Source organism: Ambystoma mexicanum, chromosome 10 (assembly GCF_040938575.1).
Source record: "Ambystoma mexicanum isolate Mex_15411 chromosome 10, UKY_AmexF1_1, whole genome shotgun sequence".
NCBI classification, from domain to species: Eukaryota; Metazoa; Chordata; class Amphibia; order Caudata; family Ambystomatidae; genus Ambystoma; species Ambystoma mexicanum.
The window spans coordinates 318,675,556-318,701,554 of NC_090932.1; the positions used below are offsets into that span (position 1 = coordinate 318,675,556).

General features: G+C 49.9%; 1 protein-coding gene and 1 long non-coding RNA gene across 2 annotated transcripts in view; one reads left to right on the top strand and one right to left on the bottom strand.

Annotated features, from left to right (window-relative positions):
- Positions 1–17,932, bottom strand: part of LOC138493168 (uncharacterized) — a 91,687-nt gene extending 73,755 nt beyond the window's left edge. The window contains exon 1 of the long non-coding RNA XR_011276288.1: positions 17,855–17,932. This is a non-coding gene — a long non-coding RNA (uncharacterized lncRNA). The remainder of the gene's footprint in view (positions 1–17,854) is intronic.
- The window catches only part of LOC138493169 (disintegrin and metalloproteinase domain-containing protein 9-like), a 4,098,706-nt gene that overhangs the window by 333,367 nt on the left and 3,739,340 nt on the right, over positions 1–25,999 (top strand). The window contains exon 3 of the mRNA XM_069620352.1: positions 18,413–18,474. Within this exon, the coding sequence (XP_069476453.1) occupies positions 18,413–18,474 (62 nt within the window). The remainder of the gene's footprint in view (positions 1–18,412; positions 18,475–25,999) is intronic.

Here is a 25,999-nt window from a genome sequence, read left to right on the forward strand (position 1 = left end):
CTCTCGGTCCGGGAGGGGCGTTGATCGCTCTGATACCGGGTTCGCCCTGAGGTGCCCATTGGGCCTAATAATTCTACCAGAGTTTTCTCCGAGGGTCTCCGTAAGGGGCCTGTGAACACCGGAGTACGCTCCGAGGCCCCTCCTGTGGGGGCTGTTTGTAGACCCAGTTCTACTGAGTCGTGGGGTACCGGAGTTCGCTCTAAGGCCTCTCTGTCGGCTTCCCTCAAAAACAAAACCGGGGTGCGCCCCGAGGCCTTGGCTGGGCTTGTAGTTACCGAACAGATGTTCGAGGCCTGCACAGAAAAGGCTGTTACCGGACCTGGGTCCGAGGTCCCTCGTACAGAGGGTAAAGCTACCAACAGTTCTGAGAGGCCGGTCAAGGCTTTGCCGGTGAAAGCGCACAGTTCCCGCTCATGTGGTGACACCAGATCTGTTGAGGGGGCAAAGAAGCAAAGTTCTTCTTTTACCGGCAGTGCCGAGGTCCTTCCTTCGAAGGCTCAGTTGCCGGTTGGTATGTCACAAAAACATTCCGGGCCTCATAGTACCGGCTCGGCCGAGGTGCCTTATGTTAAGGCTAAGATTAAGACCCCTGACCATTCGACGGGGACCCCTGCCTCACTTCCTCACGTGCTGCAGTTCCCCTCAGATGAGGACAAAATGGCGCCCGTTCCCGCCACGACTACGGCGGCCATTTTGGGTGCTACCCCTACAACTACGCCATCGGCTTCTGGTGTAGGGCTCGGTCTCTTGGGTGAACCTAAGGTCCCTTGTGCGCATCCTTACCGGCCGGTTTATGATTGGAACGCCGGGATGCCTCTTCCGCACAATGTTTCATTGCCCGCAGGGGAGGCTCCTTTGATTTATGTGGATACGTCGGTGGAGGGCCCGGTGTGGCACCCTTCCCCGTTACGTCCCTGGACTTGTCCACCTCATGAGAGGCCTCCTCAGGTCCCGAAACAATCTCCTGAGGATGCCTTTTTTGGTAAATTTCAAGCGCTTATGCGTACCGACCCCATGAGGGAATATTTCAAAGGGCTTTTCAAGGAGATATGTCCACCGGCGCCTCCAGCTCCACCTGTTCCTCAGGTCGTTCCGCCGGCGTCTCCCTTGCCTGTGGTGCCCCCCCTGGTCTCCCGCCTTTGCCTCCATTGTCCCCAGTGGACAAGGCAGTGCCTGACACGGCTCAGCAGGATCCTGACCTGTCAGATGACCCTCAAGGCGATCAGGACAACGAGGACCTTCCCCGCTCTATCAGAGCCTTTCATGACCGGGTACTGGACATGATGAGTTTCTTAGATGTTCCGGTGCCCGAGGCACCGGCTCCGCAGGAGGGCGTGCTTTCTGGGGCGTTCACCCAGTCTCCCCTGGAGCGTACCGGCCTGTTCCTGCAGAAGGACATTCTGGCCGAGGTCCAAAGAGTCTGGGAAAAGCCACACTCGGGACTTTTTGTCAATAAAAAGATTGACGCGAGGTACAGGCTGCATCCTTCGGAAGAGGTGGCTCTGTCGTCTTGTCCGCCTCCCTCCTCTACGGTGGTGGCTGCGGCCACTTAGCAGTCCAGGCCTGCAGCATCCTCTTCCACGGCGGCTACTCAGATTCTGCGTAAGGAGGACAAGTTCCTCGACTCCCTTGGGAGGAAAATCTTCGCCAACTCGGCCTTGCAGCTTAGGCAGGCCAACGCCGAATTGATATTGGCGGGAGCTAACATGCGGATGTGGAAAGGTCTGTCGGAGTTTGAGGAGCACATTCCGGTCGAGAAGCTGGAGGACTTCAGAGGAGGCCTTTCCGATGCCAGGGTCTTGGCCCAGGATCTCCTGGAGGCTGCGGCTCATCATGTAGACACCTCGGCTCAAGGCCTCATGCTCGGGGTTGATACCTCACAGCAGGCGTGGCTGCATGCCACTAAATTTTCTAAGGAAGTGCAAGACAAGGTGTTGGACCTTCCATTCGATGGTAAGGAGCTTTTTCATTCTTCTACTGATGTAGAGCTCACCAAAACCAAGGATTGCACTCAGACGGCTAAATCATTGTCGGTTCTGGTTAAACCTCCTTTGAAATCCCAGAGACCATTGTCGCAAAGTCGACCCTCCTCTGGTTTTAGGGGCTTCCTCGACCGCAAATCTCGCAGAGTGGATACTCCTGCGGGGAATAACCGCCATAGACAACAACGCACACGGTTTTTCTCCCGCTCCTCAGCCTCCTCATCAGGTTCAGGTGGCACTGCCACCGATAAACCTGCCAAATTAGGGTTTTCAGCGCTCGCACGAGACCCCGGTGGGAGGACGCATTGCGTCTCATTGGGAGGCGTGGCAGACCATTACAGAAGACAGATGGGTCTTGTCAGTCGCTCGAGCGGGCTTCCGCTTACCTTTACCCCCTACCCCACCTCAACCCTCCTTTTCAGCTGTCGGGCTCACCCTCCCTCAAGGCCGAGGTTCAGAAACTTCTGGACCTCAGAGCTGTGGAACCCGTTCCCCTTGGGGAGCGAGGGGAAGGCTTATACTCCCGGCTGTTTACGGTGCCCAAACCCAACCAGGCTAGCCTGCGCACCATCCTAGACCTTTCCCAGTTCAATCTTTTCCTACCCCAAGAGAAATTCAAGATGATCACGCCCGGCCAGATACACTCCTCTTTGTAGATGGGCGATTGGCTCAGCGTGGTGGATCTTCAGGATGCGTACATGCATATCCTGATTTGGAGTCCATACACGAGATACCTCGGCTTCTCTTTGGGAGAGGAGCACTTCCAGTTTCGGGTGCTTCCTTTTGGCCTCAGCTCGGCGCCGCGTGTCTTCACGAAGATGATGTCGGTGATCGCGGCCTATCTTCATCTCCAGGGTATCCATGTGTATCCTTATTTGGATGACTGGCTCTTACGCAGCCCTTGTCCGTTGACAGCAGCGGGCAACCTCTAGTCTCTCCTTCAGCTCCTGTTCCATCTTGGGCTGTCGGTGAAATGGCCGTAATCCTCCATGACGGTCTCACAGGACCTGATCTTCCTGGGTTTTCGTTGGAACACAATCGACTGCAGAGTGTATCTGACCGGGGACAGAATGGCGGATCTGTTGGCCACGTGTCAGATGTTTGCGCAGTCGGAGAGCATGTCGGCCTGGTGGTTCTAGAGGCTTCTGGGCCTCATGGCCTCTTGTGTACTGGCTCTTCCTCTTGCTCGTCTCAAAATGAGACGGACCCAGATAGCTCTTTGGAATTCATGGCGTCAGGCAGTGGATCCGGATTCCATGCGGATAATGATTCCGGATTCCATGAGAGTGGACCTGGACTGGTGGTCATCTCTCAGCAACCTGTCGGTGGGCGCAGGGTTTCAGGACCCAGCCCCCATGGTGACGACCACGACGGACTCCTCCATTCTGGGGTGGGGTGCGACGTTAGATCTTCTTCAGGTCTCGGGACCTCTGGTCGCCTCAGGACAAGCTCCTGCACAAATAATTTGGAACTTCTGGCGATCTTTCTGGCGCTCAGGGCGTTCAGACCGCTCATTGTCAACAAGGTGGTCCGCATAAGAACGGACAACGTGGTTTCAATGTATTACATCTACAATTAAGGGGGCACCAAGTCTCCCCCCCTCGTGGACCTGTCCATCCATATTTGGGAGTGGGCCGTGCTTCATGGTGTCTGGATGCTTGCAGTGCACATCCCGGGCCAGCTGAATGTCACAGCGGATGCCCTCAGCCGGCGGACAGTGGTCAGCTACGAGTGGGAGTTGAAGGCGGAGGTCCTATCATGGATTTTCTCGCGTTGGGGCACACCGGAGGTGGACCTCTTCGCTACTGCGGTAAACAAGAAGCTTCCTCAGTATGCCTCCAGAGGGGGGCTGGTAGCCTCCTCTCTGGGGGATGCTCTCGAGATTCCATGGCACAACATGAGAGCTTACGCCTTCCCGCCTCTGCCACTAGTTCATCGAGCAATTTGGAAGTTGAAGAACTCTGTGAACTGTTCCCTTCTGCTGATAGCGCCGTGGTGGCCGGCCAGGTTTTGGTTCTCAGAACTTCAACACCTGTCGGCGTAGCCCCCGATCAGGTTACCAGTAACTCCCGATCTCCTTCACCAAGGGGAACAACAGATGTGGCACCCCTCCCCACAATCGCTCAGCTTGGCGGCATGGTGCCTGAGTTCAAGTCTTTAGAGCATCTGAGTTTGTCTGCGGATAACATGCGCATTATCCAGGCAGCCAGGAAACCCTCGACCAGATCTCAGTACAGGAGTAAATGGCTCAGGTTCTGTCATTGGTGTTTGGAGAAGAAGTTGGATCCGAGGATGGCCACAATTGACACGGTGCTGTCCTTCGTGTCTTCCCTAGCAGAGTCAGGGGTTCATGTTCTTTCATGCAGGACTTATCTCTCAGCGGTTTCCGCTTACCTTTCTACAGACCTGTGTTCATATTCTCTAACTAACCCAGTGGTGAAGAGGCATTTTGCTGGCTTGACACGCCTCTACCCTCCGGTGCGTAATCCGCACCCGCTATGGGACCAAAATGAAGTCCGGACGGTGCTGTGCCATAAACCCTTTGAACCAATGGCTACGGTGGACCTCAAGTACTTGTCTTGGAAAGTGTCTTTTCTGGTCGCCGTTACGTCAGCGAGGAGAGTGAGTGAGCTCCAGGCATTGTCGGTGGAGCATCCTTTCTTGGTCTTTCACAAGGACAAGGTAGTCCTTCGGAAAAACCCGGCTTTCCTACCGAAGGTAGTGACCGAATTCCATCTGAATCAGTCGATCTCCGTTCCGGTCTTTTTTCCGAACCCTGCCTCAGAGGCTGAAAGAGTTCTAGACTGTCTTGATGTCCGAAGAGCTCTTAAGTTCTACCTGGACAGGACTTCCGAGCTTAGGAGTTCTCCTCAACTTTTTGTGACCTTCGGTAACCCTCAGGGCAAGCCGGCGTCTAAGGCAACTATTTCCAGGTGGATTGCCGCCTGCATCACGGAGTCTTTCACCATCCAAAGGCTGAAACCTCCTAAAGGTATCCATGCGCACCTGGTGCCGGGCAAGGCAGCCGCGGTTGCTTTTCAGAAATATGTCCCCTGGGAGTCCATCGCTAGGGCAGCTACTTGGGCCTCCCCATCAGCTTTCTGTAAGCATTACTGTCTCGACATGAGCTCTAGAGCTGACGCTCAGTTTGGTCAGGCTGTGCTGAAGAACCTGTTTCAGTAAGGGGTATTTCCATCCACCCGTAGTTCCTGTAAGGAGTGCTTGGGAATCTCCCACAAGTATGGAGGAAAGGGGACGGGACGTAGGAGTATTACCAGGTTACTCACCCTAGTGACCACCTTACTCCTAGTCCATAGTCCCCTTTCCTCCATACGCCCGCCCGCCGTCCCCTCTAATAAGGTTCCTCTGTTATTGCTAATGGGTCTGTGACCCGGCGATAGAAAAGGGCTGATGGGTGCAGGAAAGAGAGGAGGGTCACATTTTTGAAAAAAATGTGGATGCTTTTTACAAAGTGCTCTGGTCCCGTCCCACAGGACGGAGAGATGTCCCACAAGTATTGAGGAAAGGGGACTATGGACTAGGAGTAAGGTGGTCACTACGGTGAGTAACCTGGTAAATTTCTTGTATGTTCTGTGTGAACTCATCTAAGTTGACATCTACAACTTGTTCATCTCATTCCTCCTTTCACATATGTAACACATTGTTTGAGCTCCCGCCATAATCAAACTGAAAGGGGTAAACTCAAGGGATGTCTTGCATACTGCAAATAAGACCCAAACAAGCAAGCTGTCCTAGTTTCTTTCATCCTCATTGCAGATTTGTTTGAGTAGATGTTTTAGACTTATATTAAATCGTTCTACTAATACATTGGCCTATGGGTGAAATATTGAGGTTTGTAGGGTCTGGCTGGGTAGAGCTTTTTCATTTCACCTATGTGTTTAGACATTAAACCCCATCCTTGAGAAATATGATATGCAATAGTGTGAATAGAACAGCTAACTCGAGACACAATTAGCATTTCAATTGCCCTCTAGCCATGGAGCTATTAGCTCCATGGCTGCCACCAAACCGGGCTCCTTTACCGGGTTCCTGCATTGGGGACTTACCGAGTCATTCCGACATAGGAGGACCCGGTAAGTCTTCCTTGCACGAAGCATTCCCCATTCCAATTTGAGCCTCCACAGGGCTCAATGGGAATGGGGATGTAGGGAATAACGGGCACATTATGAGTGTCCCGTTGTTACCTCCCTCTTCCCCTCACGGGACCCGGAAAAGACGCCTGGTTTTACCAGGCGTCTAATCCGGGTCCCGCGAAGGGAACCTCGTAATCGGCCCTGACGGAATGAAGGGGGCCGGTCCCGTACCGGCCCCCTTCATTACGAGGCAGGCGCTCACGGAATGGAGGCCCAATGTGCTATTAGGACCATGGCTACCCCCTTACCGCATCCTGGGTCCGGGTTCTCGAAATAGGGACTTACCCGGTCATTCCAACCTTGGAGGACCCGGTACGTCCCCATTCCGAGAACCATTCCCCATTCCCATTCGAGCCCCCATAGGGCTCAATGGGAATGGGGATGGAGCTAATAACGGGTGCGCTAATAGCTCCCTGGTCCCTTAGCGGTAAAACCAGGCGCCCATAGCGGGATCCGCTAAGGGACCTTGGAATACGGAGGTAAGGGGTTACAGGCACCCTTACCGGTCCCGGTAACCCCTTACCTCCAACCTCGTAATGAGGCCCAATGTCCTAATTGTCGTTGTGCAAAGGGTTGGAGGAATTTCTATATGGCCACTGGGAAACCAACTAAAAACTAAATGGGAAGGCCCTATGGCAACAGTCTCAGGATGGAGAAGTAAATAAAAACTGATGTAGGGGTCTAGTGTAAGAGGACCCATGTCCTGGTCCAAATAGCAGTATCCTTTCGAATCAACAAGATTTCATGGCTGTCATAGTCTAGAAGCTTCCTTTAGTTCACTCATAGTCAAAGGTTATTTAAAGCGCCCCAGCATGTTTTGTTCTTGGTCTTGGCAGTTGTTTTCAGCAATGAGTCACCCTTATGGGATCTGTAGCTCCTTGTTCTAGGGTATGATTTCTTTACAGTTACAAACAAGATTTTCTCTCCCCCTGCCTGGGCTTTTTTCAAGCTAAAGTTATTATCATCTTCCAGCCAAGGGTCGCCCTCCTGGGCTTGTGCCCACTACAGGCTCTTCTCTGGCTCTCATGATCTGCAGCCCCAGCAAGACTCCAACCTCAGCAGGGTAGCAATGCTTCAACCTCACTTTATTTGAGCTTGTTATTTAAGCTTGATTGTTCCCAGCACTTCCACCAATAACCCCCCAGCAGGCTAATAAAAACGTTAGTTCTCTGTGTTACTGGCCCATGCCAGTTTCTGGGTTATATAGCCACCAGCAGCCCCTTTGCACCAATCATTTCTAAATGTCTAGTCTGTCTCAGGTGTTGGCTGGCTGGCTCAGCCCCCTGCTGTGCGTTACTCATGCTACACTTTCTAATAAGACTATCTCTCACTAATGGCATCCTACCTCACACACTGTTGACCTACTTGTGCTTCCTTTTACATTCCTTTACCTTATCTAAGTGCCAAAATAATGTCAGGAATTGGATGGGTCCCTTATTCCTTAAAAATGTACCATAGTATTGGATAATGCTCTGTGGGTCTTCCTCCTACCCACATGCTTCCCCTCTCAATAATTTAATGTGCTTCACTTTTCCTTATTACCTGTATTCTCTCCTTGTTTGATTAGTGGAGTTCCCAGGAGGAGAGGGCTTAAATACCCTGGCTGCCATCTTGGCATCGGGCAAAATGAGCATTCCTGAAAAGCATAGGATAGCCTGCCAAACCTGTACTGGTGGCACTCAAGTATACCTTCAAATCACAGAGAAAAAGACTAATGTCGTGTCCTAGAACTCTGTTAGTCTGGGTCTAAGGAAAAGATATTTTTTATAAAGATCTTTTCACTAAAAGACTGATTTAGAAAGACCGCTCTGTGACCGCACGGAGCGGTCTGTCTAAATCAAACTGTCACACCCCTGCCACACACGAGTGCGCGCAGAGGCTCACAGGCACTGAGGGACCCAGAAGCAGATGGTGAGGAGAATGGGTAAGTGTGTGGGTGCGTGTGTGATGGGGTGTGTGTTGGGCGTAATTATTGGGGGGGACAGGAGGACGAGTCCCTCCCAACTTATGTGGCATGCCTTTTTGTCCCCCCCATCTTTTAGTGGGAGGGCCAGGGGGGGGGCACATTGTGGCCGCCGCATTTAAGAGCATGTAATTTGACAGTGCGAGCCTGGCTGAGGTGCCCAGCCAGGCTTGCGCTGTCTCATTACATAATGCTGAACTGAGTTCAGCTATGTACATGGTTGTTGTAGGGCTGGGCTGCGGGCTGACCCTAGTGAGGGGTCACATTTCTACAATCACATTTGGGGTCAGGGGAGTATCCAGCATTGCAACATTGGGGGTTGAGGTGAACCACAAAATGCAGTGTGTGTATGCAGTATGTGTAATAATGCCCACCCCCAAACTGGCCACCCCAGCCCAAATCTACCTATTTGGTAACATTAGTGGAAGATGGCATTTTTACACATAACAAAACAAATAAAACTGCAGGAAACTCATCTATTAGAGATCTGTCCAGGCCTTCTGGGGAAAAATACATGGAAACTTCCTAATTTGCATATGGATTGCACCAACAGAAGTGACTTCATACAAAAGGACATTGCAAGGAGGATCATCAGTCTTTGATACTTGGAGGCACCATGGAAGTGACTTTAGAATAAGTTGCCGTAGGTAAACCAAGTGGCAAATAAATTTGTGGTGAAAAATACATAAATTGCACTATTGTTATATATGGAGCAACTCTATAGTCATTAGGTTTTTATTATAATAACATGATATATTAACATAAGCTTTGAAGTTAATAAGAATCAGGTACAGAGCTTCAGATAAGACAATAGCCCTCATTATGAGTGTGGCGGAAAGGCAACAACGGCGCCGGTAGTGCTACCGGCGCCGTTGTTACCTCTCCACCACATTACGAGTTCTGCTCGCGGGTGCCGGACTGAATCCTGTGCAGTGCCCTTAGGGACCACTATACACAATTAAGACTACAGGTGGCAATGCAAGTTTTACCTTTGGTACAAGACTGTACTACTATGTTAAAATGGTAGCAGTAGTGGAGCAGCCAGGCTCATCTCAAGAGTATATGAGCAGTAGCAGAGATTACACAAAGGGACCACAATTACTGTGACTCAAGCAAACACTGACTCAAGGTTTCAGGTAAAATATATAAGTACATTTATTTTTAAACCGTTTGTTATAAACACGACACTTCTATTAATTCAAAAACCACACGTAAAATACACTACCACTAACTAATTCACTTTGTACGGTATAACTTCAAGGTAAGTACCCTGTGTTTGAGCAGACCGGTGTTGTGAAACAAAAGACGTTACCGGGAATACACTTGCGATCACTTTTTGACAGTAATGACAGTTCGGTTTTACTGAAGAAACGCGTATCCGTGGCAAGAAATGTTACCGGGGCAAAAACACACTTAGCACCTGAGATACCCAGAGAGAGTTGGGGTCAAAAATCATAAGCAATACTTTTGTCAAGGCAGACAGAATCAGAGAACACTCTTAGACAGAAATTCAAGAGTCAATAGGCCGGAGCCAGTGTCAAGTGGAACCGGGTTCCTGTTCTCGAGGATCACACAGTCGGATAGTTCACGATTCCGTAGCCAGGAGTACTTAGATATTGTCAACAGAGGAAGTAAAAGTTATAAGAAGGAGGGAAGACAAGGGCAAGCCTTGGAGGCAAAGAAAAAGGGATTCACTCTAATTTCCTCGAGCAGAACACAGTACCTTATTCAATGAAGAAGCTGGTGCCACGGCAGTTGTTCCTGGTAGTTTCCTGCAGGCCCACGGTTCCTGGAGCTTCGATCTGAAGGAGGACGTCTGGAGGGGTCTGCACCACAGAGGGCTGAAGCGGGCAGCAGCGACGGTGAATAAAAGGTGCGCTCCTTAAAAACAGGAGAGGCTCTTCAGATGGCTATCCGGACCACTACAGCAGTGTGCAGCGATTTCGACCATGAAGAGGATCCTCTGGCTGTAGAAGATGAGCTGGTTATCCCCACCAAGCTCAAGGGAAGAAGACTCCGGACTGGATCTTCTCTGGTCGTCGAAGGGTAGATAGCTCAGGACTGCAGCAGGGCTTCACCGGGACGGGATAGTTGCAGCAGTCGACATCTTCTCCACTTCTCTTCGGTTCCTTGCAGTTCCAGTGGCGACTCTGACTTCTAGCCCAAGAGACCTGCCTTTTATGCGAAAATCCCCCATTCACACAGCCTGGCTGTCAATCACCTAGCAGGGGGGTTGTCCAGCCCGGACAACCACCTCAGCCAATCATGGCAAAGTGCGACTTGGGTTTCCTAGGATACCCTGTGCAGGGGGTGACTACACCCTTCCACATTCCATGCTTGCCATTATGATCCAGGCTTGAGCAGGTGAGTGTGGCGTGTTGTTGCCCTCCCCCGACCCCCGACTTGACCTGTGTTTTTGGTGCCTTTCTAGTGCCCCCATGCCCTTGTGTGTTCTCGTTCCCTCAGTGCTCCTCCCCGCTCCCACTTCCTCCCGGACTGCCCCTGCACTGTAATTGGCCCGTCCATCGGCCTCCCTGCCTACACTGCACTGTGCTCGCCATTTCCATCCAGGCTTGAGCAGGTGAGTGTGTGCGTCTTGCTGCTCTCCCCTTCCCCCGAGGACTTGACCTGTGTTTTTGGCGCCTTTCTGGTGCCCCCAGGCCCTTGTGTGTTCTCATTCCCCCAGTGCTCCTCCTTCCTCCCGGACTGCCCATGCACTGTAAATTGGCCCATCCATTGGCCTGCCTGCCTACACTGAACCATGTTCGCCATTTCAATGTTACGCTTACCTGGTATCCACAGGGACGCCACCCAGCCAGTTGGTCGCTGGTGCCCTTCTCAATGATTCCCTGGTGTGGTTCTCGGTGGAATTCCGCCTGGAAATGAAGACTATGTTTAGGACTGGACGACCAAGGTAAGTTTTCCCCCACCTTCCTTGTGATTTCAGCCCCTCCGGGTCCTCTTCTCACCTTGTTATCGAAGTTGGTGGGCTCTCCGTCCTGCTTTCTGGGCAGGGGCGCATTGTCTTTCGTGGGCGCGTGCGGTCCAGTTACTTCACTGACAGCGGCCCAAGTAATGTCTTTCAGGTAGGTCTTATTGCGGTCTATGGTGTTGTTATTCTTTCATGCCTTTTCTCTGTTCGATAATGTCTTTCTATCTCCTTTAGGTGCGCGCAGCGTCCGTTTGGCGAACTGGGTACGCTGGTTCTAGCCGGTCAATGATGGCACACAATAGCGCTATGATGCGGTAAGTAGGCGCTTTGCACAGCGCTGCAATGTCTTGCCTTCACTGACCGGTGTTTTCTCTTTTTCATAGGCCGCGGTGTGTTCCCAGCGCGGGTGGAGTTCCGGAGCTATGCCAGTCGAAAGCAGCCATCCAGGTAAGTCTCTAAGAAATGTGTGGTTGTAATGTCTCTACTACCTCCTTTAATGATGTCTTTCTTCCTTTCTCAGGTCCTTCGATCCGGGCGGCGAACCCTTCCAACGGAGCTGCCCAGGAGCTGCGAGCAGTGAAGGATGGAGATTGCAGGTAAGATTCTGTTAACAATGTTCTTTGTTTTTTTGCAGGTCCGGATTTTGCCAGGCTCGTGAGAAAGCTGGACACGGTGAGCGTCACTTTGCTAGTAGCAAAGTAACGTGAAGCGTGTTCCCTTGTTCGGGTGTGGTTTAAATAGCCTCTGCAAAGTAGTCCAGGTAAAGTAGTCCCTAGGCCACCACACCCAAAACACTATACCGCATAGCTTGGTTCTAGGAATCAAGCTATGTGGATGCCTCCATGTTGGCTGAAAGCTTAAATAAAGTAGTTCCTTAAGCAGATGTCTTTCCCCGTTTATGAGCCTGGCGCCAAAGGCGCCTGGACTGGCCCCAAGAGGGCCTGAGAAACGGATGCCAGGCCTTATTTGCGATCCGAGTTCTGATTCCACCTGGCCAAAGGGCTTGCCAGTGGGGATCAGGGCTGAGGGTCATGACATTCCATCCAGGCTTGAGCAGGTGAGTGTGATGTGTTGTTGCGGCCCCCACCCCCACGACTTGACCTGTGTTTTTGGTGCCTTTCTGGTGCCCCCAGGCCCTTGTGTGTTCTTGTTCCCACCAGTGCTCCTCCCCGCTCCCACTTCCTCCCAGACTGCCCCTGCACTGTAATTGGCCCATCCATTAGCCTCCCTGTCTACACTGCACTGTGCTCGCCATTTCCATCCAGGCTTGAGCAGGTGAGTGTGTGCGTCTTGCTGCTCTCCCCTCCCCACGAGGACTTGACCTGTGTTTTTGGTGCCTTTCTGGTGCCCCCAGGCCCCTTTGTGTGTTCTCGTTCCCCCAGTGCTCCTCCCCGCTCCTCCTTCCTCCCGGACTGCCCCTGCACTGTAAATTGGCCAATCCATCGGCCTCCCTGCCTACACTGAACCATGCTCGCCATTTCCATCCAGGCTTGAGCAGGTGAGTGTGGCGTGTTGTTGCCCCCCCCCCCCCCCACCCAGACTTGACCTGTGTTTTTGGTGCCTTTCTGGTGCCCCCAGGCCCTTGTGTGTTCTCATTCCCCCAGTGCTCCTCCCCGCTCCCACTTCCTCCCGGACTGCCCCTGCACTGTAATTGGCCCATCCATCGGTCTCCCTGCCTACACTGAACCATGCTCGCCATTTTGGGCGTTTTGGGAGCCATCCGATCCCGTTGGTAAATAGAATTAAGCCCCACCAGCCCCTGCCTAGCACCTTCTTGGCCGTCTCCCCCTCTACATCCCTTCCTGGTTCCTTGGCCCTCCCTCCTCCCTCCCCGCCCTCCCTCTCTGATTGGTCCTGACAAGAGGACTCCCATTCATTACCAGTCCTCCCAGGGCAGCCCTCTGCACAGCAGCCCATCGGCTAAGGATCCAAGGCAAAGGACGGCTCCTTCAGTGACGGCTCCAGGTCGTATCTGCAGGTATCAGCAGGAGAAGCAAGAAGTCAACAACAAGTAAGTGTGGCAAGGGCGCGGACAGAAGCAATTACTTCATGCCTTACTACCCTACCAATCAACCCTAGAAGCTAAACTACTGTAATAATCTTCATACTGTGCTGGCATTGCCTTTAGAAAACCCACCTAACATCATTGCTATGATATTATTGATTTGAGGAAGTGTGCCTAATATCCTCTCTGTGCCCTAGTTGAATTTAGAAGTTGCCCAATATCCTCTCTGTGGCCTAGTTGAATTTAGAAGTGTGCCTAATAGCGTGCCCTGGTTGAATTTAGAAGTGTGCCTAATACCTTCTCTATGCAAAGTTGCATTTAGAAGTGTGCCTAATAGCGTGCCCTGGTTGAATTTAGAAGTGTGCCTAATACCTTCTCTATGCAAAGTTGCATTTAGAAGTGTGCCTAATAGCGTGCCCTGGTTGAATTTAGAAGTGTGCCTAATACCTTCTCTATGCAAAGTTGCATTTAGAAGTGTGCCTAATAGCGTGCCCTGGTTGAATTTAGAAGTGTGCCCAATATCCTCTCTGTGCAAAATTGTATTTGGTTGCCTAAATATCCTCTCTGTGCAAAGTTGAATTTAGAAGTGTGCCTAATATCCTCTCGGTGCAAAGTTGAATTTAGAAGTGTGCCTAATATCCCATCTGTGCAAAGTTGAATTTAGAAGGGTGCCTAATATCCTCTCTGCGCAAATACTGAATTTAGAAATATACATAACAACATCACTTTGGCATAGCGGAATTTAGACAGTGTCCCTAATAACGTCACTGTGCCGAAGTCTAGAAAGTCTGCCCTATAGCATATCTATGGCACAATTGCATTTACAAAGTCTGCCCTATAGCTTATCTATGTCATAATTTCAATCAGAAACTCTGCCCTATAGCATACCTGTGTCATAATTGCATTTGAAAGTTGCATCTAGAAAGTTTACCATATAGCGTATCTGTATCATAACTGCAATTAGAAAGTCCTCCTAAATGGCACTTAAAAGTCCACCTAAAAACATATCTGTGGCGTTGCTACATTCGAATTTCTCCAATATAGCATACTTGTATTCCAGCTTGCTAGAAGAAAGTCTACCCAACAGCGTAACTGTGCTGTAGTTGCAACTAGATAGGCCGCCCAACAGCATATCCTAAGGTCTAGCTACACTTCAAAACCACCTAAAGGCATATCTGCAGCCTAGTTTACAATAAGTACATTAAAACTTAGAATATGTGAATAATATCACCCTGCTTAGTTGAACCCAGAAACCATGAATAATCTCACCCAGTGATATAGCTGAACTTATAAAGTCCAAATATAAAGTGGAATTTGCATCTAAAACTGTACCGAAACTGAAAACGGATGAAGTAGGTGGATGAACGGGGGATGTGTCTGGAACCGATGAGGTAGGTGGAACCGGTGAAGTTGATGGAACGTGTGAAGATGACGTATGTGGATGGATGATGCATGGAGAAAGGATAACCTGGGTAGAACTAATGAAAGAAGCATTGCATGGAACGGGTTGGAGTGCATGGAACGGATTGGAGTGCATGGAACGTTTGAAAGAGCATGGAAAAGAACAGTTTTGAGTGCTTGAAACGGGCGTAATGCATGGAACAGTCGGACTACATGGAACAAATGGAGTACATGGAACTATTGGAGTAGGCCCGATCTCAAACACCTAAGGTAAACCACCATATCACATCTCCACGCTTACTCTCTTCTTTACACCATCACTCAGCTAGAACACAGCGATACTATGACACCATTCGGTATAGCTGTTCTCATACCATCATCTGCCTCATACTCCCCATCACTGTAACTAAACACTGCTGGTTACACACCCTCCAGTCTAGGCGTTCTCCTCAGGCCTAACTCAGACAGAATCAGTCTGGATAAAAACCTGCCAGAACGAACACATACTCTTGATCTCTCAACCACCACACGTATCGCTAAGAAGCAGCTATCACACGAATGCCACACGAGCTGCACACATATCCAGTGCTCACACGCGCCTTTGCCTCTCTCTATTCTCTCTACTGACTTGAACTTCGGTTCCCGAGGGCGTTCAACCTACCAGCGCCTTAAGACCATACCAATGGTACATAAGGCGCTATATAAATGCAAAGTAACATAAGATAACATTCAGCCCACCTAGACATCCAGGCACCTAGAGGAGGGTTTCTTGGCAGAGGCCCGCCAAAAGACAGTGAACAGAGAAGGCAAACCTGGTTTGCCGCGCAAAGTAAAACACAAGAAGGACTTTAGCAAAAAGAAATGGTGAATAAACCCGACTGCAGCCAAAAGAAAAAGTATTTCGTCAAGCGGGTTTAAGTTCGAGGCTAATATAATAGCCTAAAACAATACCATGTTTATATAGTATAATCGCGGTAGAAAAGTTAGGGTAGATACCACTGCCACCAGCCAAGTCCAAATGTTAAAAGAGCGAAACAATGCTCTAGGAGGTACAGATAAAAAGGGCAAAGGATTAACCCTTTCCAGTATGTAAGATGGGGTGTACTGGATCTGTGGTTCAATGACGAAGTAAAGTTAATGGCAACTTTACCCTTTTCTGGGGGATAGTAGTCAGCCTCAGAAATGGAGTCGGTGGGAAGTCTAAAAGACAACCCTGTGTCACTGCACTGAAGGTGCTGTGTAACACACAACAGAAGGGGGCTACTGAAGTGGTGTACTCCAGAGTCCACAATCACGAAAACAGATGAAATTCACATGGCAAAACACAAGTAAGAGTGGGGAAAAAAGGGGTACACTCTTACTAAGTGGGGAAAACAGGGGTTGGCAGGGGAAGCCCCCCCATTAAAAAAAAAAAATTCTACCCTTTTTTTCGATTATTTTGGCGTCGAAAAAAAAGGCATTCGATCCTTTTGTTTTCGTATATTTGACCTAGAACCGGAAATTAGCCATAGAATGAGAATTCTCCCTAACATCTTGCTGCCAGGACAATAAGCGTGCTGAGTAGGAATTGCTCGCCACACATTGTCCTGCCAGTGGGACAACTTTCCCGTTGTGCACCCTCTTTGAGGTGCCGAACGGGAGTGGTGTCCCACTGACAAATGTTGTTCCGGTCTGACCTCCCACGCAGTATGCTACTCCTTGGGGTCATTTGAACACAGGAAAACATACCTTAATTTTAGAGTCCGAATGCTGCAAGTTATTAATGAAATCAGAATAAGCAACCTAATGTGCAGTTTTAAAATCTTGCAGGCATCCATTTTGTATTATGTTTATATGCTTGTTTGAATCATTTTCCCAGTGGCGATAAACAAAATCCAGCACCCTTCAGCCTGCTTGCAGTTCCTCTTTGGGTAGAGAGGGCGCAGGCTTTTTTACTGTTGTCAATGCAGTGAAATCCTGCGGGAGATGGAGGGGTGGGTGATGGGGTGTCGGGGAGGCACAATGGGGGTTCAGGAGTAAAAGCCCCTAATATTTAAAAAATAAACGCATTTAAAGGTCTCGAGAGAAAAAGACCTCTACAATGCTGTTTTCTACGATCAAAAGAAAATCGGGTATTGTAAATCAGTCTTTTTCTCTTGAGGCCTTTAAAATTAGGTCTTTTCACATAGAACCGTTAGTCTGCCATCGAATCATAGATGGCAGCATGTTTTCCAAAATATAAAAGCAACCACATGAAAATACATCACCAAATCTTCCATCCATCCAAACTTTGCCACTTACCCCAGTACCAAGCAAGGAGACACTCTAAAATAATTGGAGATTACTCGAACATGATGCCAAGATATCTCATGAACAATTGTTATGTAATGGATTTTTTATGACAAACTGCACAAAGCCACCCACTGTGCCTTAAGAAAAAAACATTCAAAGCTTAACAATTTATTGTAAAACGTGATAATAATTTTATTTAATTTAGCTTTGACAATAAAAGACTTATAGCAACATTCATGAGATAAGTAAAAATACATTAATTAGAAAGCAATTTAAAAAAAAAAATCAGACGTGATAAAAAGCAATATATATAAAAACAATAAACATACAAAAATGTTAATAAATTAAACTCCGTGCATCACCAGATTTGTTGTTTTTGCCTGTTAGCACTCTGGACGGAAGCCAAAGTCAGTCAGATTGCTTGAAAGCTCGGAACTTGTTCTTTACCATCCATTAGCACCAGGTCGGGGAGCCAGCCAATCAGGTGGCTAGGAACACAGGCTGTCACTAGCAGTGAAAGCTCGCGTTCGAAGCCGCCTGATGGCTAGCTCCCCAAACCGCCCTCTTCCCCCACCAACCCCCCTTTTTTTTTTGGTTCTGTCTCCCTCCCTCATCCCACTTACCTGATTACGGCGGGTATCCGCCGCCGCCGCAGCTCGTTTCCCCATATGGCCAACATGGAATTGGAAGAGTATGGAGCCCCAGCTTCCAATTCCCTTCTGCCGTGTTGGTATATTATTTTCTCTCCGAAAACAGGATGCCTGAGGCGTTTCGTTCACGGAGAGAAAACACTTTTCTTTTTCTTCAAACCATTTAGCACCCATGTAGCTCACTACACAGCTGCTAATGGTGATATGCCCCTCTGTGGCTGGGCCCACCCTGAGGGTAATGGCCTGCCTCCCAAGTTAAGGGCCTGAGCGAATATCGCCTCATTAGCACTCTGGAAGGGGGCGCTGGCCAATCAGAACGCTTGGAACACGGGCTGTATTTGCTGGTATAAGCCAGCACACGAGCAGCCTCTGTGCTGCTGGCCTGCACCCCCTTCTCTTCCCTTATCCTCCCTCAGCTTTTAGTACCTGTGTAGTTCATAAGTGGATGCTAAGGGTTGTATACATTTAAATTTAAAAAAGAAAATAGAAATCTTACGTTATGGCCGAGCCCACAAAGCATTTTCTGAGTCGGTTTCCTTGTTGATGACGTAAAGACATAGAGAACGGACTTCAGAAATACCGCACAATGATGCACCACAAGATGAGATTTCTTTTTTAAAGTTAAACACACTCTTAGAATCTGCGTATTAACTAGACGGTCGTTAATAGCTACACAACCCTCTGGGCAGGCCGCCAGTAACGGCACGCTGCCTGCGTCAAGGGATTCTCACTTTGCTCGGGCAATTAACTTGCGTGGCAGGCCATTCATTACCTGCAAGGTCGGTGCACCCCAGAGAGTTATATCGCCTCATGTATAAGTGTGCATTGGCACACTGTATTCTAATGGTGATGAAGCCCAATGTGTGGGGCTGCACCGGTCGGCAACAGCCTTTATCTCCCAGTAATGGCTTTCGCAACGTCCACGCCATTAGCAAACCTTGCAGCCCACTTTTAGGCTTTATTTCCATATTAGTTTAATAGATTTGATCATTTTAGAAAAGGAAAAGTTCATATTTAGAATAATTTTCGACCATCCTTTTTTTTTGCTGTTTAGTTTGTTCACTATGCGATTATGGCTGAAGGAAAACAATATGTTCTTCATTTAAAGCGAAAAACGTAAGTAGATTTTTAGTAGCCATTAAAATCCTGTACATGCAACAGCCTTGTTTAAGTGGTATTAACCCCTCGTCGCTATGTCTATAATTTTATTGGTAATGCACAACTTAATCTAGTTTCCTATTAAATATGTTTTACTCTTTTTTGTACAGAAATAAATGCAGTGTTGCTTATATTATGTATATACTATGTTCTACCATATTAATTTGTAGTTGTGCACATGTGCTTTTTAAGTGTCAAAATTCATAATGACGAAATTCATAATGATGATTCCTATTTTTCGTTATTACTGCTGCTAAATGTCACACATCCAACATTGGGTGTTGTTAAATTGTAAAAGCAAATATTTTTTTTAATACATTTTTCAATGTTGAATGATAACATGTCAATGTACTATAGAGGGCTCAATGGCCTGTTTGATATAATGAGGTCATTTGAAATGTGGCGGATGATAGTTACTGTCGTCCTCTTCCGAAGTTAGGGGCTCAGTTCAATTTAGAGTTGAAGCCCTCAATAATTCAACTGTGAAAGGTCTGTGTGGCCATGTCTTCTGATCCTCAATATCCTCTCTAAACAGAGCTGCATAAATTACTCCTTAATATAGTGGTGGGTCGCTGCAGCTGGTATGTGCTGAAGGCAGTAATGTAGTCACCTCCAGCTCTGAGCTGTTGGTAGCCACCCCCTCTAACCCTGTATCTTTTGGTGCCTGAGCCAAGTGGAACTGTTGGGATCCTCATTGTCAAGTTAGTCCAACTCGTGATCAGGAGGCCTGGTAGAAGAACTCGAAGAGTAGCCGTTGAGTTCTTCCTACCAATGTGTCCCTTTGTATTTCCAAAATAAACTACAAAGGAACCAATTAGTCTAAAGATGGATCTACTGCAGCAGCTGGAGATGGACACAGACTCCGTGGAGTGTAGACAAGTCAGCCGATCTGGGAACACTGCAGTGGGTGTTGATGTACACGGAGAATGTGGCTGTAGAAGGTAAGGTCGTATATCAGAAGATTTCAAAACATAGAGCGTGAGAGACAAGATCAGGAAGTGACAATAAATTACAATAAGGACATTTGTATGATGAACAAATAACAAACATAGAGAGACTTACCAATGGGCAGACACTGGGAAGGCACTACTGAGAAAACTCTGCAAACCCAACCTATCCCTGACTCGCGACGAAACGAGGACGCTTAGACGGGATTTGACAGTCTCTAGTCCACAGACTACCCCGACGAAACGAGGACACCTAACGATCTGAGCGCAAGGTGTCAGTCTCTAGTTCGTGCGCTATTTTCTTGGGTATGCAGATTCACTCAGGTAAGGTGATGATGATGCCACAGTGTTGAGAATTAGGTTGTTGTTCCTTTTGACCCGGCGTGATGAATCCTAAATGTTAAAGAAGGATGAATTCCACTTTGTGGCAAGGCAGGTCAAAGAGTGTTCTGGAGTTTGGCAGTGTGCAAACAGTAGAGGCAGAACAGCAGGCATGGCAGGTCAAACAATGTTCCGGGGTTCGGCAGTGTGCGGACAGTATAGGCAGAACAGAACGACAGGCAAGGCAGGTCAAATAGCGTTCCGGGGTTCGGCAATGTGTAAACAATCCAAGTGCAGATAAACAAGGAAACAAGGTGTTTCAAGAAACACAGACTGCGGTCAAAGGCCAAAAAATGAACAGGCGCAGCCAAGGGGGACAAGACATGGGAACGAGAGCTTGCTGTGATTCAGACGAAAATCAGAAGCAGCGAGTATGGCTACCCGGAAGCGTTATAACGGGTAGCCGCGACCTCATTTGACTCCTCCTCCTCCCTACAGCGCGGTAGTCTTGCTTGTGGAGAGGACGCCATAGTCGCCATGGCAACATGGCAGCACGGGTTTGGAAAAGGCCTTTTGGCTTTTTAACAGAGGAACAGAGTTTCCTTGAAACGTGCAAGGCCCGTTGTCGAACACTTAGGGCTGGATGTTTTGTGGTAATCTTGAAACTCATGTACTGAAAGGTAAGGGAAGAGAGCGTTGAAAAAAGGGCCGCACCTGAGCAAGTGGTCTGCTTTCATTGGCACTGGCTGTTGAGCATGCACTCAGCCAGGTGCTGCTGGGAATCAGCTGGCAGAAGTGCTAGCGTGCTTTAAATTCCTGTATTAATTCAGCCTATTGTGCTCCGTTCCTTAACTGGCGTGGGCTCTCCTCCAGACAAGGGTTCCCTTGTTTGAGAAATGCACAGATCACCTTATTCTGACTTGCAGATTGCCAAGGGGCTGTGCAGCAAGGCAGAAGTTACTCTGCCCCGCTCCCTTGTATTAAACATTAGTGGCAGGAGAGTTTCGAAAAAAATTAAAATCATGAATTGTGCCTTCCCCTGTGCATGTTTCAAACAGGCACAGCGGAATGTCTTTTATTTCTGTACATTTCAGCATGCATCCGATTTGTAAATTCAGGAAGCGCATTGACATTTTCAGAAATGCTCCATATATGTGCAGAAATTCTGGAAACCGGCATTTGAATGTGTGCCGCTATGAAGCACACATTCAGATGCCCTTTCTGAATTAACATTACACTTTTTTTTGCCTCTAGTGGTGGGATGTTAAAGTTTTGAGAATCTGCTGCTTAAAGGGCTGCTTCTATCAGATCTGCTTGGGCCAGTTGGCCAGTGCAGAATTAACGTGCTTGTAATACCATATACCGGCACGTTTTCACACCGGCCAACTACGAGTTTGCCGGTAAAGGTGGCGGAATGACATCCAGCCAAAAGCCGGAGGTCATTCCGCCACCTACTCGAAAAAAAACACTGGTATTACAGGTGCTGGTAATACTGGCTCCTGCAATACCGGCAAACTCACCTACGGGGAGTTACATAGTCACCCTGGCACTCAGAATCGGGTGGACATTCTACCGGACTGAGTGCCGGTGACGGTATTCCCATTTGCTGGTATCCTGGCGGATTTATCGCCTGGATACCGGTAAACTTATAATAAGGGCCAAGGACATCATGATACATTTCTGCGATAGAGGGCTTTATATCATGCAATACATACCAAATCTCCTTCATATATCTCCATCATGTGGACCTCATTGACCTTAGTGAAGATTGTGTGCATTTCAAGCATTCTTACTTGCTTACTGTGCTGTGGGGCGTAATTTATTTGTTTTGTTCAGCAGCAGTGGTTGTCCAACAACCACTTCAGAGCGCTGCCACAGACTTAGTTGAGCATTTGATATAATGTAATTTTTCAGTTGGGTCATTTGAAGATCAGGTCAGTTTGGCATTATATAACGAGTCTTTGGATTAGGGTATTGGAATGAGTGAGTTTCCATGCAGGGACCAGAAGCCTGGTTTAAAGATTTTTTACTGAATGCCTGAGATGGTGGAGCATTAGCTGCACTTGTGGTGGACAAAAAGACAGGAGAAATATGGTGGTCTTTTTGTTTTCCATCTCCCATTCCACAAGAGCTGACAACTGATTCAGAACTTGGGCTGGGTTTTCCAGAGGTTTTGTCGGTAATCTCAACCCATAAGAGCACAGTAACTAAGTAAGAGAGATATGTGAGCTGTGCTGGGGCTCATTTAGATTCAGCCAATGGCTGCATAAAATACCCCAACGGTGATGCAGGATGGGATGCCTGATGTAGCCTTCAGGAGAAGATGCGGCCCATAGGTCAGGCTCATAAAGTGAAACGAGATTCAGCACAACTAGAAACAGTAAGAGAGCAAAATTCTTTGGCATATTCAGGTAAAATCTTGCAGGGAGCTCAACCACTTCTAGAATTATTAACCAGCCCAGGAGAGACACCCATGTCGTGGAATAGTGGATTAAACTATTTGACATGTACGCAGAAGCACTAGATGGGATAGGTTACACTGATGAACAATTTGGGGGTGGAAGGACACAAGCTATTTAATCGTTTTCCCATTCACGCCCCATAGTGGCAGATACAGATCTTGATGAGTTAATTGAAGCCAAACTATACATGGACAGGGGTTTGGAGACACACAGTACATCAAGCTGTATGGATTGACATTTTACACCAGAAGACAAGCAGCATCAGAGTTGGTAGGTGATTTCACTGTAACACTCAGATTAATGGTGATTCCAAGTGGTTTTGGAAGAACTGGTTATGATAGCATTAAAAACATGATGATAATTAACCACAAAGATCATAAGAACTAAGCGAATATGTCAACTGCAAGTAACCCTTATGCTAGGAGAAGAAATGTTTATTACAAGCACAACTAAGGAGACAGAGGTCAGGCTCTGACATGCAGAGGATAAGGGACTGGCTGAAATAAACGTGGTATTGCAGAAACAAAGGGAAACGCTCAAAGAGAGAACGGAAATGTAATCACCCTCATCAACAACATAGACAAGGAAGAGTGAACGCACCAATTGCTGCAAATTTGGGGAAACATCTAGCAAATGATCCAAAATGACATGCAAGAGAAGAAAGATGTTCCAACTGAATGAAACAAGGACACTATATAGGCCCACACTACAAGGTTGCTGGTAACCCGCCGGTGTTACTGGCGGGTTACCGCCAACCCTGTTACACCAATTTCGCCACCTGATATCCTGGTACCACTGGGATATCACAAGTGACGGCGGAACAGTAAGTTCCCATTCCCATGGGACACTGAAGCAGTGGCACCGTAGCTAACGTTACCAGTGCTTCAGTGAGAGTTATGAATCAAAAGGTAGGACAGCTCCTAATGCCTCATTCCAGGGACTAATATACATAGTGCTACACTGAAAAGATGAAATGAGGATATATTATATCACACAACAATTCTTTATTCCCTTAGTCATTGTGTCATAAAAGCCGCCATAGCTGGGTAATTAATTTGTTGGACATACATATTACAAAATAACAAATACACAAACAATTTAATCATTTAAAATGTACATACATATACAATATCATAAAGTGCAATGTGAAATGTGCAAAACACTACTAATGTACCACATCACAATCCAACCCTGTATATGTGTGATGGAGTACATTCAGTGCAATACTAATACATATGGATCCCCAATATTTAAAAATCCTGAGGACAAAACCTTAAGGGGGTAATTCATAGAATTCAGCGCACAAGTGGCGCACGCGGCTGGCGCACAGTGTGCGCGTGCGAATCCCTGCGCCAGCCGCGTGCGCTAAAATCCATTTCCGCGCACAGCGTATTCATGGATTCCAGCCACCAAAACCAGCCGTGGCGCACAGTGGCGCAGCGACCCTGCAGCAGCGCCAGTCACGCCCCCGAGAACGCCTCTCGCGCAGGGAAAAGCCATCAATATACCCAATCCAGCGCAAAGGGCTGCGCTAACCCTGTACCAGCACGGCAAGCGGGCTACGTGTATCACTGGGGTGCGCGGGAAGTACCTCACGCGATTGGCCCCGTGCGAGCAGGGTACGCGTATTTCAGGGGTGCGCGGGAAGTTCCACACGCGATTTACGCAGGGTACGCGTATCTCAGGGGTGCGCGGGAAGTGCCACATGCAATTTCAGCAGGGTACTTGTATTTCAGGGGTGCGTGGGAATTTCCACACGCGATTGGGCCCGTGCGAGCAGGGTACGCGTATTTCAGGGGTGCGCTGGAAGTGCCACACGCGATTTCAGCAGGGTACGTGTATTTCAGGGGTGCGCGGGAATTTCCACACACAATTTCATCATGGTACGTGTATTTTGGGGTGCGGGGGAAGTTTCACACGCGACCTCAGCAGGGCACGTGTATTTCAGGGGTGCGCGGGAAGTTCCACACGCGATCTCATCAGGGTATGTGTATTCCGTGGTGCAGGGGAAGTTTCACACGCGACATCAGCAGGATACGTGTATTCCAGGGGTGCGCGGGAAGTTCCACACGCGATTCCATCAGGGTATGTGTATTCCAGGGGTGCGCGGGAAGTTCCACACGCGATTGGGCCCGTGCGAGCAGGATACGCGCATTTCAGGGGTGCGCGGGAAGTTCCACACGCGATTCCATCAGGGTACGTGTATTACAGGGGTGCGCGGGGAGCACCACACGTGAATTGCACGTGTGGGTCCTCCCAGGTGTTCCCTCTACACCCTCCACGGCCCCTGCAGGTGGCTCACACCACAGGGGCCTACCCTGCACATGTCCTGCAGGCACCCCATCCACCATGGCCATGACCCCCAGCCAACCCACATGTCAACTTGCACTACTGCCCACCAACGCATGTCCCCCTGCACCCCCAGTCACCAGGGGCACCCTCCACCAGGCCCCCACCCATGTCTCCCAGCACCCCCACCCCCCAGCAGTGCAGGGGCACCCACCACCAGGCCCCCACCCATGTCTCCCACCACCCCCACCCCCCAGTCACCAGGGGCAGCCTCCACCAGGCCCCCACCCATGTCTCCCAGCACCCCCACCCCCCAGGGGCACCCACCACCAGGCCCCCACCCATGTCTCCCAGCACCCCCACCCCCCAGTCACCAGGGGCAGCCTCCACCAGGCCCCCACCCATGTCTCCCACCACCCCCACCCCCCAGCACTGTGGGGCACCTGCCAGCAGGCCCCGACCCATGTCCAACTCATGTTCCCCACCACCCCCACCCCCCAGCACTGTGGGGCACCTGCCAGCAGGCCCCGACCCATGTCCAACTCATGTTCCCCACCACCCCCACCCCCCAGCACTGTGGGGCACCTGCCAGCAGGCCCCCACCCATGTCCAACTCATGTTCCCCACCACCCCCACCCCCCAGCCACCAGGGGCAGCCTCCACCAGGCCCCCACCCATGTCTCCCACCACCCCCACCCCCCAGTCACCAGGGGCAGCCTCCACCAGGCCCCCACCCATGTCTCCCAGCACCCCCACCCCCCAGCCACCAGGGGCAGCCTCCACCAGGCCCCCACCCATGTCTCCCACCACCCCTCCCCCCAGCACTGTGGGGCACCCACCACCAGGCCCCCACCCATGTCTCCCAGCACCCCCACCCCCCAGCAGTGCAGGGGAAGCCTCCACCAGGCCCCCACCCATGTCCAACTCATGTCTCCCACCACCCCCACCCCCCAGCACTGTGGGGCACCTGCCAGCAGGCCCCCACCCATGTCCAACTCATGTTCCCCACCACCCCCACCCCCCAGCACTGTGGGGCACCTGCCAGCAGGCCCCCACCCATGTCCAACTCATGTTCCCCACCACCCCCACCCCCCAGCAGTGCAGGGGCACCCACCACCAGGCCCCCACCCAGCTCTCCCAGCACCCCCACCCCCAGCCACCAGGGGCACCCACCACCAGGCCCCCACCCATGTCTCCCACCACCCCCACCCCCCCAGTCACCAGGGGCAGCCTCCACCAGGCCCCCACCCATGTCTCCCAGCACCCCCAGCCACCAGGGGCAGCCTCCACCAGGCCCCCACCCATGTCTCCCACCACCCCCACCCCCCAGCAGTGCAGGGGCACCCACCACCAGGCCCCCACCCATGTCTCCCACCACCCCCACCCCCCAGCAGTGCAGGGGCAGCCTCCACCAGGCCCCCACCCATGTCTCCCACCACCCCCCAGCCACCAGGGGCAGCCTCC